At 32.5% G+C, this 16,873-nt stretch overlaps 1 protein-coding gene across 1 annotated transcript; it reads right to left on the reverse strand.

Moving 5' to 3' along the window:
- Window positions 1–43: 43 nt before the first annotated feature.
- LOC123663984 lies at window positions 44–16,873 on the reverse strand. The gene is made up of 8 exons (XM_045598621.1): window positions 16,789–16,873; window positions 12,280–12,335; window positions 12,066–12,200; window positions 10,663–10,801; window positions 9,998–10,059; window positions 9,342–9,476; window positions 8,276–8,418; window positions 44–484 (listed from the first exon to the last, which is right to left on the reverse strand). Exons 1-7 carry the CDS (start codon window positions 16,871–16,873, stop codon window positions 8,287–8,289), a joined length of 744 nt encoding a protein of 247 aa, XP_045454577.1. The 3' UTR covers window positions 44–484; window positions 8,276–8,286.

Here is a 16,873-nt window from a genome sequence, read left to right on the forward strand (position 1 = left end):
TTTAAAACGTACTCAAACCTTAAAATTTCATTTAACAGTTACCTAGGTATATTTTATGAATTTTATATAAAACTCTTTATTACAAATATTATTATATACAAAATAATATTTCCACTCATAAATCTAACATATGGCAAGCGGCCAAATTTCTATAATATCTTGAGATCATAAATATTCCTGATATTTTATACATATAATAATCATGTAATGGTTTTCATTAAATATCATTATTAATTTAAATGAAACACTAAAAATAAACAGATAATCAGATCATAAAATTAAAATAATTACTTCTTTTATTAAGACATAATATATGAATTACCGGCCTTACATCATTACAATAATAGGAAAATATTATAAAAACTGTTACTACTACTACAATAAACTAGATGTATCACAAAAATAAAATACTATCAGTCTTTAAAATAGATTCATTTCATTAAATGCCAGATTTTCATATACTTTTATTGACCAGAAATTGTACCTGTAAAGAAAAAATAAATTTAAATTAAAAAAAAAACGATTATTTATTATGTTTCAAACAAATATATAATTGTTGAACCTTTCAAATGTTATGTAAGTAGTAATATTTGAGCAATATAATGAATAAAAAGGTATTTGTAAACTTCAAAAACTTCAAAATGCTTTGCAAGGCACAGGCAAGCTTCTATAATTTAACAATGACAGATTCATAATTAATTCCTTTTAACATTATCTTACACAAAGTAAATTTTGATTTTTGTTTGATTTGGCAATTTGATTTGTTTAATAGAGGTTGTGGCGGGAAATAAATACGTTTCATTTCTGACTTTATTTTTATTCTAATTCTAGTTTATTTACTTCTTAAACTCCATTAGTTTCTCCTAAAACCTATTTATTTCATTAAAAGTTATACTGACCAAATAATATTGATAAATACATATCAATCTCGGATAAGAGAATGATCGGATTTGACGACGCGTTGGCGCAGCAGTCATAGCACTGGCTGTTGCGCTGGCGGTCGCGGGTTCGATTCCCGCTCACGACAGACATTTGTATCGGCCATATAGATGTTTGTCGTAGTCTGGGCGTTGTGCTTGTATATTGTGTGTGTTTCCGGAACCCCAACACAGGAGAAAATCCTACTGGGGGCCGTTGAGTGTGAAGCGTTTATTAATTTATTATTAATAAGAGCAAATATCACAACAATGATTGCCGAGTTGTCGCTCTGCCCATCGTTTAGCCTATCACATCTCTCGCTTTCGTCTCCGTCCGCTCAATTTTCGTAAAAAGGGGTACAAAGATTTTGCTTCACGTATTAATAAATATAATGACAGAATCGAACATTTAATATAGTGATAATATTAATTTTAAGTGAAATAGCGACTAATTCTAGTGTATGACTATATGTTAGGACATCTTGATGCAAATGAATCACCTAGCCAGCCCCCGGGGGGCAGTAGATAGAAGAAAGGACATCAATCGCTGGTATCGAGTCCTCGCTCCTCGGCCTGTTGTTTGTGTACGCGACCCGAGAGATAAAGATATTATTGTGACATAAATAATTTATTGACGAGTGCCGTGGAATAATACGGGCCCAGGAACACTGGCCGCGCCGACTGAGTGTAACTAGTGCATACAGGATTCTAGATGTTTTAGAGAAATATTTGTGATAATCTATCACCCCTGACCGTGTCTGTTTTAATTGACTCGTACCTAGATTTTATTGAAAGTTTAATTAAAATCATTATCTACTTGGTAGAAGTTAACTTTTAATGAAATAGATAATTTATATATATATACTAGCTGTGCCCGCGGCTTCGCCCGCGTAGAAATCAGTGTGTCACAAAGTTTTCCCGGCAAACTTCCAGTGAAACTATTATCGAAATCGGCTTAGCCGTTCCGTAAACCTTTCTCTCCAAACCCTCTCTCCATTGGTGAAATCGCATGAAAATCCGTTCAGTAGATTTTGAAGGAATCTTTCACATATACTTTTGGGGACTTTGTTTTATAATACACTAACTATCGCCTGCGACTACGTCCGCGTGGTTATGAAGATATGCATTACTATTAAGATGCTTAACGCAAATTATTTTTTTATTTCAGTCACTTGAAATGCTTATCAAACTGAGTAACTTTTTAAAAGGCACAATTTAGTATAATTTAATAGTTATTTTTATAAAACCTCTCTATACACCACATTTTTAGTTTTATTTTCAGGCTGTATATGTTTTATACAAACTATCAACCCTCTTAGCGGTGGAATATCGCAAAATCCGTTCTTAGCGGACGTCAACTAACTATAATCTACCTCCCTGCCTCATCTTTGTCCATCCTGGATGGATGGACCATCCAGCGGTTATTAAGTTCTCGTGGTGAGTGAGTCAGTGACCTTTCTCTTTTATATATATAGATTACGATTCATTATTTGGACACCTTCTCGCTATCTATAGAGCATACATTTTAAATTTCTTTTACTCCTAAAACATAGGACTTTCATACAAACTTCCAACCCCCCGTTTTACCCCCTTAGGGGTCGAGTTTCGTAAAATCCGTTCTTAGCGGATCTCTACGCCCTATAAGGAGCCTTCCTGCCAAATTTCAAGTTTGTAGATGTTATAGTTTCAGAGATTTCGTGATCAGTGAGTCAACCTACCATCCCCCGTTTCAACCCCAAAAAGGGGTTGATTTCTAAAGATACATTATTTGGACGCCTTTTCATCATCTATAGAGCATACATTTTAAATTTCAGGTCTCTTACTTCAAAAACATAGGACTTTCATACGAACTTCCAACCCCCGTTTTACCCCCTTAGGGGTAGATTTTCGTAAAATTCGTTCTTAGCGGATGTTTACGTCCTATAAGGAGCTTTCCTGCCAAATTTCAAGTTTGTAGGTGTTATAGTTTCGGAGATTTCGTGATCAGTGAGTCAACGTACCATCCCCCGTTTCAACCCCAAAAAGGGGTTGATTTCTAAAGATACATTATTTGGACACTTTCTCACCATCTATAGAGCATGCATTTTAAATTTCAGGTCTCTTACTTCAAAAACATAGGACTTTCATACAAACATCCAACCCCCGTTTTACCCCCTTAGGGGTCGAGTTTCGTAAAATCCGTTCTTAGCGGATGTCTACGTCCTATAAGGAGCCTACCTGCCAAATTTCAAGTTTGTAGGTGTTATAGTTTCGGAGATTTCGTGATGAGTGAGTGACCTTTCGCTTTTATATATATTATAGATTTAACTTTAAATACAAATAAATTGTAGAAATACTTATTAAAGGAACTCAGTCGTAATTAAGATAGGGAGTTGTCCCTTGCAAGTTGATTAATAGCTTCATTTAGTTAAATTGTTTCCAAGGATCGTTATTTTCCATAATGTCGTATGCAGATAACAATTATTGTTTAAAAAAGTAACAGTTGAATATGACGTTAATTTGTGTAGAATTAGAATCATAATTATTTATAGTTAGAGTTTATACTCTATTAAAAAAAAATGTTAATTTGTTATAAATAAAATGAGCACTCTTATCTGAATAAATTTTCAAGGTTTATCAGTTAGATGGCCGTATGCATGGAAACAAATAATGAAATAATGCCATAGATGTGCTAATATTACAGCGGTCGTATAACATTACTTAATAGTTCCGGTCACTATGTCGATTAAAGCGGGGGCAATCACCCTTTGTGATAATGGCCAATGGACAATACATTTGAAGTTATCTCCTTAGCAACACGCTCAAATGGAACCAGATTTTGTTTAATTCGTATCATTTCTTCTTCAGTAATACGTATGGTAGATTATTACTAATATAGCACCATTATAGCATAATGCTATTTTTTGCGACTAGTTATCACTTTTTTTTACGGATGGTAGCCAAGTGCACTCACGTGTGTCAATAACGAAAAATTAAAAAAAAGACCATTCATAAACACGTCCTTCAGAAATGACATATAAGTATTGAAACGTAATTCAAGCAATTAATTCAAGTCTAACTAGACAGTAACGGTTGAGTTATCAGTGCTGCCATTATAGTTTTTATCTCGTGCATAAAACGGCTTGACGTATTAAAGTGTAAATTATGCATGTTTTCTTCCACATCAATGTGCCTACCAACATTGTAAGTTGAGCGTTATCAAAACAACAAACTAATAAATCAAAACTGTATGTCCGTTTTACGATAACTTTATTGAAAATCTTAAAATCCCCAACTTGTTCGCTGTTGACCATCATTAATGTAATGTGAATATATATAAATGGCGTTTGTTGCTAAAGAGGTAGAATAAATAGTCTATTAATATTTGAGTTCTCATCTGATAATTTCTCTTCTCATGTAAACTTATGTTTTTAAACTTTTTTGCCTTAAGTCCGGTTCCTATATATCTTTAAAAAAAAAACAAAACAAAAACGAATCCTTAATGGGCTAACACCTGGCTATATCCAGCCTACATATTTGAAATCAGAATTGATAAGTAATATTAACTTATTTTATTATCAGCAAATAAAAGGAACAAAACATGTTAAGTAATATCTTAATCGGCCCGTTTTTTTATTAAATCAACACCTAATTATTACCTTACAATATTGAAACCGAATAAGTTTAAAAAGAAAATATAATTATTAATCTTTGAAACGAAAATCTTATGAATCTGACTCGAAGCCTCTCGAATCATCTTTAATATTTCTTGAGGAGCAAGATAAAGTTGTTTGTATTTGATGTATTAGCGAAGTAAATATATGATTTCGTTATCAATAAATAAATTGATTTACTTAACTTTTGTTGTAATCGATCGGAGAATAAGCTTTTGCCTTATTTTGAGACATTTAAATTAACATGTCTTCTTTTTATTTGATTAACAATGTGCTATGAGTTTATTTGAAGCAAATTATATCTCGTCTATAATCTCGAATATATTGCCTTTGTATATCTTTTTTTTATTACTGTGTATGATTGCGTTTTGGAGTACAATAAAAATATAATATTATTATTACGCGAGAGGTAATGATCATAACGTATTCTTTATCTCCACATTTTTTTTACAATTACACCCAGACAGGCGGGACTCGAACCCACAACCCGTGGTACAGAAAGCAGAGCCACTACAAACTGCGCCAAAAGTAAAAAAAAAATGTCAACAAATTTTTCAAGTAGCAAAACTTAGAGGGGTTCAAGACAATATGATTGCCTGATTATTTACCAAAAGGGTAGCAACAGTGGAGGCAGAATGCATTTATTTTTCGTGCTATCGAGAGTGTGGAGTATGCATATAAACAACTACTATCGAGTTTTGCAACGGAAGTCCTCGTTCCTGTTTACTTTTTAAATTACTTTTTTACTCAGGCACATATTTAGCGATTTTGCCTTTTTCGGCCTTCATGATTCATTATTGCGCCTAATAAAGACTGGTTTTTTGGAAATCCTGCTAAATCAATTTTGGAAAGTGTGTTTATTTATAAGACATCATAATCAAATAAACTACTTATTTTAGAAAAAGAAATATTGTACAGAAACACATGCTAGAACAATACAGACAATAACAAATATGGCAATCACTGCAGCAAAAGTCTAAAAGATAAATTTGCAGATATATTTATAGAGTATATTCACTTACTCTTATTTCATATTTTTTATTTAGTTATTAATATAAATGTAATGAAAATAAACTCACATACATACATTCATCAATACCTAGCATCTTTCACCCAAGTAGTTAATTAATCGAATAACTAAAAACTAAACTTATAGGAGAATATGTAACAGATATAAAAAAAAATCAAATTCCACCCTACACACCATCCTAAGCCCTGTTATGTTTTTGCGGAGCTTCCACTCTTATCTTTATTGAAGACATATAACTTTATGCCAAAAAAGTACGAATTACATATTTATAAAATATGAAGAATATTTTTTTACAAACAATAATAAAAAAATATAAACAAATATAAAAAATCAAAAATAAAAAATAATTAAAAAATAATAATGATAAAATATGAATAATGTTTTTCGATTTTACCGACATAATAATAAAAAATAAGAACTGGCTATTTAGATAAAAAATAACGAGTGCATTTAGAAAAAAAAAGAGAAAACAATAATCGATATGGAAATTTGAGGATTTGAATCGTGGTCTTTTCGGTCGATCACGACCCCGCCGATTTACTACCTGAGCTATTACAAATTTTTGATAATTGCGATATTTAACTTCGTTTTCTAACGATATTGTAGCATTTTTTCATTGTCTAAAAACTAGGATAAAACGACATTTCCTAAAAATGAATCCTAGCTAGATTTATTTATCTCCCCTGAAATTTCCTGCATATTAAATTTCATGAAAATCGTTGGAGCCGTTTCCGAGATTCAGATTCTATATACATATATATCAGGGCAGCAGGTGAAATCAGGATCGAAGATACGATGGAGCATTTGGATCATGAAGGATATTAAAGAGAGTGGAAAGGATGCGCATATCACGCCGAAGACGAATGGGGAGCCATTTTAACTGAGCACGAAAGTGAGTGATGCGATCAAATTTTCGCAGGCCAAAAATGAACCTTATGGCAAGATTTTGGAGTCGTTCTAACTTTGTAAGTAGCTCCTCAGTCACATCCAGATAGCATACATCAGCATAATCAAGGATAGGCAGTAGAAGGGTTTGCGCAAGTATAATTTTGGTTTGGAAATGAAGAAAATATTGAGGACGCTTGAGAGAGTGAAATGTGTAGTGTATTCTTCTGCTGACCTCGCTGATATGAGCTGCCCATGACAAATTGCAATCCATAATGAGCTCCAAATTCCTAACTTTATCACAGTAAGGAATTGGGACCCCAGAGTACGAGATTTTAGGAACCAATTCCCAGTCAAGTCTGCTTCTTAATCGACTACTTCCAATAATGATAGCTTGTGATTTAGCAGGATTGACCACCAGACCAAAAGACCTAGCCCAGTCCTGAACTGCGACAAGGTCACTATTTAAATTTTCAACAGCCTTATGCAACTCAGTCAACTGGAAGTGTCTGTATATTTGTAAGTCATCTGCATACAAATGGAGAAGTGATAACACGAGAAACATTGTTAATGAACACAGAAAATAGCAATGAGATAAGACGCCACCTTGTGGAACACCAGCAGTAAGTTCCATCCAATCTGACGTGTTGCCGTTGAAAGTAACGTTCCGCTGCACTGCTGACGTCCAGAAAGATAGTAGTGAAACCAGTCCATATCTGCAGGTGAAATGTTAACTGCACGCAGAATACCAAGAAGAATGTCGTAATCAACTGAGTTAAAAGCACTGCTACAGTCTAGCAGGATTGTGGCAGTGAGCTTGGTTTGATCCATTGTACACCGCACATCCTCCAACAGTGCTTTGGGAGGGATGGAAACCGGATTGATAAGGACATATAAAATTGTAAGACATATTAAATTGTGAGAGGAGACTTGCGGAGGCCTATGTCGAGCAGTGGACTGTATTAGGCTGAAATGATGTAATGAATATCCACCGGATTTTATTACTAGACGACGTAAAATTGTATCGACATGTTTTATAAATTGAGTCACGTTGACCGCCCCTGCTGTTATACACAGAGCCACTGTCAAAATGTAAATGTCCAGTACTTTAATAATTGGTTTTCAGGGAGAGTACACGAGATTTCTGTTTTGATTTAAGTATTAAGTGTAGGAAGTTTAAAGAAATGGTCCACCTGTTTTTTTTTTTTTTTTTTTTTTTTATCTGTGATAACACTTGTGTATCCTAACTTCAGTATTAAACATGACCGTAAAAAAGTAGTCTCATTTCTATTATCATAAACATTGATTGTTCACAATCATGCTTATGATAATAGATTGTTTATGATTAGCAACATGAATTTTCTAAATTTTGTACATTATAACTTAAATACATAAATACAATAATTACCACGTTTACTTTCAGGTCCCTTTTTATAAATAAAAAATAAAAATATTACAGAATAATTGAAGCTCCGATCCTATATTCAAAACACGAAACGTTCGTTTTATGAATTTAGAAACTGGACTTTAACTGTTTTATATATAGAAAAAAATTGGTTATCTGTAAAGTTTGTTTACGGGCGATAGTTTAACATGACAACATCATAACAAAACATCTCCTCGGACGCATAGGCTAATCGAGTGCAAGAGAGATAGATGCGGCGCCAGCGTAGAATGAGCGTAACGGGACAATAACTGATCCTTTTTCGTGCATGCAGCTGGCTTTCATTGATTTATTAGACGCTCTCACGTCAAAAAAATAAATACATAAATATGGTAGTAAAACTGACCGTATGTGTTGTTAACCGAAGACTTGTTGTGCGGCGTAAGTTATGTGCAAGAACCCGTCTGGACTTTGGAATTGGTCGTATGCTTGAGCCATCGTCATACTGTGGCTCACAATCACTTTTTCGTTGATCAGCAGATACAAGGCCTAAAAAAAATGTATCAATGATAATGATGAAAATGAATGATGTAAATTTAAATCATATTGTAATTGAAAAGAAAATCTGATATTACAATGTTAATGTAATTGTTTTTTTCTTCTTCAGTAAACTAAGTTTATTCAATGGTCTCATTGTGGCGTCTATTTTAAACTATATAAACAATAGAAAACCTGCAATTTAACTACGATTGTAATACCAGACTTGCGTACGATATCTTTATACTCGTACCTATAACATTAAAACGCAAAATTTTACTGACGCAGTCAGCGTTTCTTTGGAGTTCCCTCCTCCATAACCAAAAATCAGATACACTTTATTATGCAAATTAAATTCAAATTTTCAGAATATAATCTTTAAATACACCAGTGACGTAGCGAGCTTAACTCGCGCCCAGGGCACAATACCTCCCCCCCCTAATATGTACTAGCGCCGGGGACATGATGCCCCCTCTTGACCCCCCCCCCTCGCTACGCCACTGCAATACAGGTATAATGATATAATTAGGTTAAATTTTGGAAAATTAATGACACTTATTTCAAGATAAGCATCAAGGTTGGAGGTTTGTTGGTTGTTTTTTTTTTTTGGTTTAAAAATTGCGCGTTCAACGTTATATCTCAATAGAGCCCCTCCTCCTTGAACACCTCTCCTTTCGAGCCTCACGTGATTAGTGGAAGACACTAAAGAAAATACTTCTAATAAGAGTGAGATAAAAACCTAGTCCAATTTTATTGGACAGTTTGTTTTTAATGTAACTTTTCCATTCAAAAATATAACGATCTCTGTGACATCAATTTGCATAAATGTGTCACAAAATCATTGCGACCAAGGTACGATAACAACGCAATGTCAAACAGCGTCACATAATGGCATAATTTTTTTTTTCATAAATACACTGTCAAAATGCACATACCTGGGAGTCTCTTAACTTCATCTTAGTGCGAATGATATACAGAAACTGTGACATCGTAAGCTCTTGCGGTACTAAGAATTTATTCCTGCCTAGTACTGGGACATCCTTTTCATTTGCGAATCTTTCCACGTACAGCTAAATAGAACAAATAATCACAGAATTTTATAATAAGAATATTTATTTATTATATTAAATTTTAATAAATAAACCATTAATATTTTAAATATTTTTTTTTATCTAGTAACCCTTTTCTAATCAAGGAGGTCATCCCTCGCTCTCGAGTTACTATATTTGTTTGGTCAATGTACCTACTATTTTGATTTTAACAATGTATAAACAAGCATTAATTTATACAATTATTCAATAGTTGTTTGAAGCTATAATACTCGTATTGATAAGTTAGCTCTCGAAAACACTATAAAGATAATATCTTGTATTTTTTATTTTACTATTATTATTTGCTAATCTTATTTCCAAAAATAGGCCTTAAATTATCTTGAACTTGAACTTTTATAAACACACTTATCATAAATGTTTATTTTAAAACACTTCATTTAGACCCAATTAGAAAACAAACACACACAATACAAAAATGTTTGGAATAATTAAAATAATATATATAAATGAAACACAGGTTATTTGGAACAGACACTCACCGGAATTTTGTTTGGAAATCTGTCCCTGATCACTTGGACTTCCTTGCTTGGCTCCGTCATATCTGTCAAAACAATTTATGATTAAACAATAAATCAATCAAATCAACACTTTAAAACATTAGAATTTGCAGTTAAATTCCTATAACATATTATTCTCAAGCAAATTTTTATATTACAAACTACCGCCATTATCCATATTCAATTTTATTATCATACTGGCTGTGCCCGGGTATTCGTCCGCGTGGCATTTTAAACAAAAAAATATTTTTCAGTTCGCAGAGTTATAAAATAAATAAATAAATGTAAAATAATGGTAGCCTTAGTTACTCCTTATAGCAGCTATCTACCAGTGAAAGTCCGGTGAAAATCGGTTCAGCCGTTTTAGAGATTAGCCGGAAAAAACAGACAGATGTTTGTCTGTTTGTTCCAGTTGACAAAAATTTTAAAATATGTTATTTTGGTATATGTACTGTGTATACATCCATATAAATTTTGTCAAAAGGGGTTATTTTATTATTACAAACAGACACTCCAATTTTGTTTATTTGTATAGATAATTAGTGATTTTTGTTTATTCTTACAAATCCAGCTTTGAAATAAACAACGCCATCTTACTAAAACAATAAGATGAATAAATATTGTAATGTTTTTTTTTTTACACTTACCGTCTTGGTAACCAAAAACTTCTTGCGATGCGTAGGTTATGTATAGGAAACCATCTTCATCGCCATACTGCTCGTAAGCTTGTGCCATAGTCAAGCTCATACTTAACATCGATTTGTTGTTGATTATCAAGTACAGGGCCTGATGATTTAAAAATAAACATTTTTTAATTTTTGAATATACTAAGTGATGTTAAACAAGATCGAAGATAATGTAATTTATATTTTTTTATAAAGACAGTAATTGTTTCGAAAATTTCGTCCCTTTTGATTGTACCTATCAAAAATTATAGCCTCATTTAATAAACCTAAAGAGTGCTTAATCATTATTTAAAGAGTTACAACCATCTCCATATCTGCTGAGAAGAAACGCTACGAGACTAAACAGTTACTAAGAAAAAAATTCAAAACCAGTTAGGTACCTACAATATAAACTACAGTAATTGAAAATATGAAAATATGCAATTTTCCTATAGCAACGGATATTTATCCAACCAGACTTTGACTTCATAATGATTAAAAGGAAAAATTACGAAGTTAAAAGTTTAAAGCTTTACTAATTTAGCTTTTCTTTATGTTTGAATATTTATCTACTATCTATGCCTCTTTTATATTTTATTTATATGGTATGCGCATTTCATTTAAAATGTCTCGACGGGAGTTTCTTACCCCACTATAAATAGCTGACCTTTTTTTGAAAAAATGCAGCAGTGTCTGTACCGTAAAAAACCAATTCATAGTTCATACGGTATAATGCTATGAAAACAATCAAAATATAGATACAAATACAACTCTTAACGATCTTTAACGATTCGTGTTAAAAATATTTCAATGCATTTCAGCTAAATGCAATTTCAATTACATCCGTTACCCTTGTACCTATTTATTTAGAAATTTTACTAATAAGTAGGTATGTCTGATTTTATAACGTCGTTATCCAAAAATCAATCTTTGTTTAACTTCACTACAAACAATACCATAATATACAAATAAGCAATTACGATAAGTAATAGGTACCTATTAATTATTATTTTTTTTTGTCTGACTGTTTGTTATTGATTAGTTAACCTCAATTAAGATAAAAATACATTATGCTTTTCTCACGTGCGTCAACTCGAGAAGTCAAGAAGTTGACCTTTTGATTACGTTTGATTCGACACAATTATATTCTAAGCAAAATAGAATAAAAAAACTGATATTTATTGAATTGCTCATCTCATTATTTGTCTCTAAGTTCTTACGTATATGCACCTAAAAATCAAACTGAACATCTACATTCAGCATATCATCTCCTCTAAAAAAGATTGCTTGGAAGAGGTCACTTCTTAGCCATAAGGCCATGTCATATACGTAACTATTTCACATTTTTTAAATATTATTAATTTTATTATGTAGTATTCACATACTTGATTTGGCTTTATTTTAACCCTGTTTCGAATAATCACTAGGAATTGCGACATCGTAATATCTTCTGGGACCAGGAACTTAGTTTTGTCCAACGTTGGTAGATTCCTTTCTTTGTAGTATCTTTCCACTATTAACTGAAATGAAAAATATTAGTTAAAGACCTGGTAACATGTTGCTGTACAAGATAACTTGGGTTTGAAATAGGCTACTTACCGGTATTTTAGTTGGGAATTTACTTTTGATTGCCATTACTTCCTCTTTTCTAGTAACTGTAAACAAAAACTTTGAATTAGATTTTTGTCTAATTACATAGTATAAGTCGCTTTCCGCAGTCTGTACGCTTAGATATTTAAAACTACGCGACGGATTTTGATGCGGTTGCCTTTAGTAAATAAAATGATTCCAGAGGAAGGTTTATATGTATAATACATTCATAATATAGTAGAGAAACACTGATAGTTTTTGCAACCGTGCGAAGCCGGGGCGGGTCGCTAGTATATATATAAAAGAGAAAGGTCACTGACTCACTCATCACGAGAACTCAAAAACAGCTGGATGACAAAGATGAAATTTGGCAGGGAGGTAGATTATAGTTAGTAGACGTCTGTGATGTGTGTGAACAGATTTTGTGATATTCCACCGCTAAGGGCGTTTAATTGGGGTCGATAGTTTGTATGAAACATATACAGCAAGGTCGGCTTAAAAGAAAATAACCGCGTTCGCAACTCTGTGTTCAAGAAACATTTATATTTATCACTTATACGTAGTACCAAAAAAATATTTTTTACAATATCTAACCTTTACGTAGAATATTTTTTTATTTTGTCGTCCCTGTCGTCACGGAGTCACAGAGGATTCCTCGTTACGCTATTCCGTGGCATATATTTATATAGAACCATATTAAAAACTAAATTGCAGGCAATATAAATATATTTACACTACAATACTATCACAATTCTGACGAATTCAACGAACCATACTGAAAGGATTTTCATGCGGATTCACCAATGGAGAGAGGGCTCAAGAGGAAGGTTTACGGAACGGCTAAGCCGATTTTGATGAGAGTTTCACAGAAAATTTGCCGGGAAAACTTTGTGACACACTGATTTAAAGCGGGCGAAGCCGCAGGCACAGCTAGTTCACTGTAAAGGTTTGTAACTGCTATTTATAAAAAAAACAATAAGTAATTTACATTTGAATTTCTATTTTAGAATTTATTTTTATCCAATCCAAAATTTGTTAGCAAAATTTATTCTTAACAATTTATGTTAGGTAAAATGCATTTGAAAGTCGAATGAGGAATACTTTTTATAATTTTTTATTTATTTAATTATGCAAGTAGGTCGGTAAACAAGCGTACGGCTTACCTTATGGTAAGTAGTTACCGTAGCTTTCAGACCCACCCACCAGAAGTATCGCAAGTTGCTATAAGCCCTATCCCCAGTCTCCCTCAGGAGCTCTGGTCACCTCACTCACCACAGAAACACATCACTTCTTGAAAGTAGTATTATTTAGCTGTGATCTTCGTAAGGTCGAGGTACTTCCCCAGTTGGGCTACTCCAGATTTTGAGCAGGATATTTCCTGCTTTGTTCTACCATATCGGATCTACCTATCTTATGTAGGTACTAATTATCTATTGTAATATTATGAATATTAAGTAAAACCAAAAATAACAAAAAAGGCTTGTCAAACTGCCATTAAAAATGTATTATCTATTTGTATACAAATATATGTATTTAACTACTCAAATAATGAAGCTGAGATATTGTTTGAGCGCGTAAATCTTAAATTGAACGCCTGATTTAATAATTGTCTTATCTTGAGCTAAGCCGTTTATCACTACGCTGGCTATCTTATGCGGCCATACCTAAGGCGTCTGCAAAGTTGCCAAAATATATGTGCATTCTTATGAGTAAGTTTTTAAGGTTTCACGGTCCGTATCATATCAACACTTTTACAGGAGTTACCGCTATTTTCATTTCTAATTCCCGGTATATCCCTTAAAAACTTATACATAAGAGCGCACTGAGAATTTATATTCTAACATGCTCTAAAACTTAACGAACGCGCAATAGGTTTCAGAAGGAACTTCTTATACCTGGTGTACTTGTACTAGTCTCCTAAATACATTCCTTCAAATGGGGAGTTTTCTAGGTGTAATAGATCACGTTCTGTGTTATCGAACATTCTGTATAATGCAAGAGGGCACTAAATATGTTCTATTTATTACTTATGTAAGGTAGTTTATAATGATAATGAAAGTTTGTTATTTTAGTACATTTCGTTGTGACGATGAGAATATTCCATTAAGCACAAGGCTATGACTAATGACTGTTATTTGTAATGTTTATAATTTAATAAATTAGTGTATTTATTTAAGGCGTATTAGTTGTTGCCATGTTAATGTATCTCATTTACAATTTATTGACACAATACATCATTTTTGTCAGCACTGGTTTGTGGCTGTTGCGACGGCGGTTACGGGTTCGATCCCTGCACATGACAAACATTTTATTGACCATACAGATGTTTGACGTGGTCTATGTGTTTGTGCAGTCCTTGTGGGTCTTCCCACCGTGCCTCAGAGAGCACGTTAAGCCTTCGGTCCTGGTTGTTATCATGTACACCTGGTAGTGACCGTTACTCATAGTAGGAAATATATCTGCCAACACGCATTGGAACAGTGTGGTGGATTAAACTCGGATCCTTTTCCTACTCGGGGAAAGAGGCATATGCCCTGCAGTGAGATATAACAGGCTAAAGCGATATAATCAATATTATTTAATATGGTATTACTATATGACAATTGTAAGTATATTTAAATGAATAGAGTTTATTCGATTATGTACACGTAAACTGACTTAAATACATACCAACAATCAACATACATAACTAAAGTAATAGTTAAGTAACGACTCGATAGTTTTTAACAGGGATGTTACGGAAATGGAATTTCCAATATGGTTATGGATTCGAATATTTTAATACAGTTGTAAGTATAGGATTTGGTTGCGGTTTATCCGCAAGGATAGATTTCTATTTTGGACATCTGTAATTATCACGGATAATTATTACCGATATTACGGAACTCCGTAATATCCCTAGTTTTTTACGCGTACTGAGAGAGATTTATACTTTAGTTTTTTTTATTAAATAATCTTTAGATACAAGTAGTCCCTCTCCTCTATAATATAGTTTACACGAGTTTAGTTTACGTTTTTGCTCGTTACGTTTGTTTCGTTACGTTTTTTTACGTTTACGTTTTTTTCTATCCGTTACACTCATACGTACAACAACAGTGTCGTAGCACTCATAATGTGAGCTAAGATTAGTTCAAATTTAAGACTTAATAAAAATATTGAAATAACGCCGATAGCCTTGGTCCTGAGTTACCATTTCGAGACTCCTGGTACAACGTATGTATCGGTAAACGTTTTGTCAGATTAAAGGTTTTAATTTAGTTCACATCGATACCACATAGTCTTATAATGTCCTAAGTTGATATGTTGATAAGTTGATTGATTGTTGTCCAAAACAATGACGATGAATGGGAAAATCTTGAAATTCTCAAAACTGTTGTTTAAAACCATAACCGGTTTAGCCAAGGGGATACACGCTACAAAGGGAATTAGGGATGCACATGGGTCGCCGGCACCGCCCGCCTTCTAGAAACTATTGACAGTGCCTCAAGTCACGTACTTAACATGTTAAAATTAGGCTACTACTACGTAAAATAAGATAATGAATGTGCAAATAATGATTCCTAGTTTAATAAGTATTCGATACAAATGAGTGGAATCATAAAGTTCAATGAACTCTTTATATGGAAATTAATTATTTGTTGTAATTTAGAATTAGAGTTATGAGGTTAGAATGAACGAAGAATTAAATAATATTTTTACAGCTTCAAAGTTTTTTTTTTAATAAAATAAATGATATTTATTTAGTTTAGTTCACAGGTATTAACCAAAAGTGTAAAGAGGGTTACAAACTACGACCTTTTTTTTAAAGTAGGTATGTTTGTAAAGACACAACTTATTTCATTAAGATATGTTTTCTAGTAGATTCTTGGAAGAAAAGATCATAAAAAGTTCAACTCAGAAACGATAACACAATTAAAACCATACATGTAAAAATATAATTATTAAAAAGATTTATAAATTCATCATTAATTGTTAACAAGACGTTAAGTAAAAGAGGTCAATATTCCATTATAATTATATCAAAACAATACAGCCATCTCTATTAGATATTAAGTATTATAAATATGTTTCGTTATCAAATGAACAAACAACTTGATTACGAGTGTAAGCACATATATTAACTTTAAAAAGAAAATAAAGCTTATCCTTTAGGTTGTTAACTTTAACAAATCAATAAATAAAGTACAATAATAACAATATAGATTACGAAATAATTTGTATAAATAAATGCAATGGAGTTAATAGGAAGTATTTTATAGATTCTGAAAAATATTTAGAAAAGCTTCTACGTTGGGCCGTCTTTCCAAAAAGCTCTTGAAGGTTTATATAAAAAAGCTTACGCGGTACGCGTCTCTTGTAGTCTTAAATTGTATGAAATAAAGTATTATATATAGTATGAAAAAGTGGAAATAATACATAATTATAAAATTATTTATTGTTGAAATGTCATTTAACTACTAAATTATTAGATAATTATTAGTAAATAATTTATTATTTTAGGATAAAAACATAACTTACTAAATGGCTTTTTCGTTTTGAAACACTGTTTCACATTGTGGTTCACATCGTGCTTTATAAGGGTTGTTATAAAATTTAACTCCAT

The sequence above is a fragment of the Melitaea cinxia genome, chromosome 21 (assembly GCF_905220565.1).
Source record: "Melitaea cinxia chromosome 21, ilMelCinx1.1, whole genome shotgun sequence".
Taxonomy (NCBI): domain Eukaryota; kingdom Metazoa; phylum Arthropoda; class Insecta; order Lepidoptera; family Nymphalidae; genus Melitaea; species Melitaea cinxia.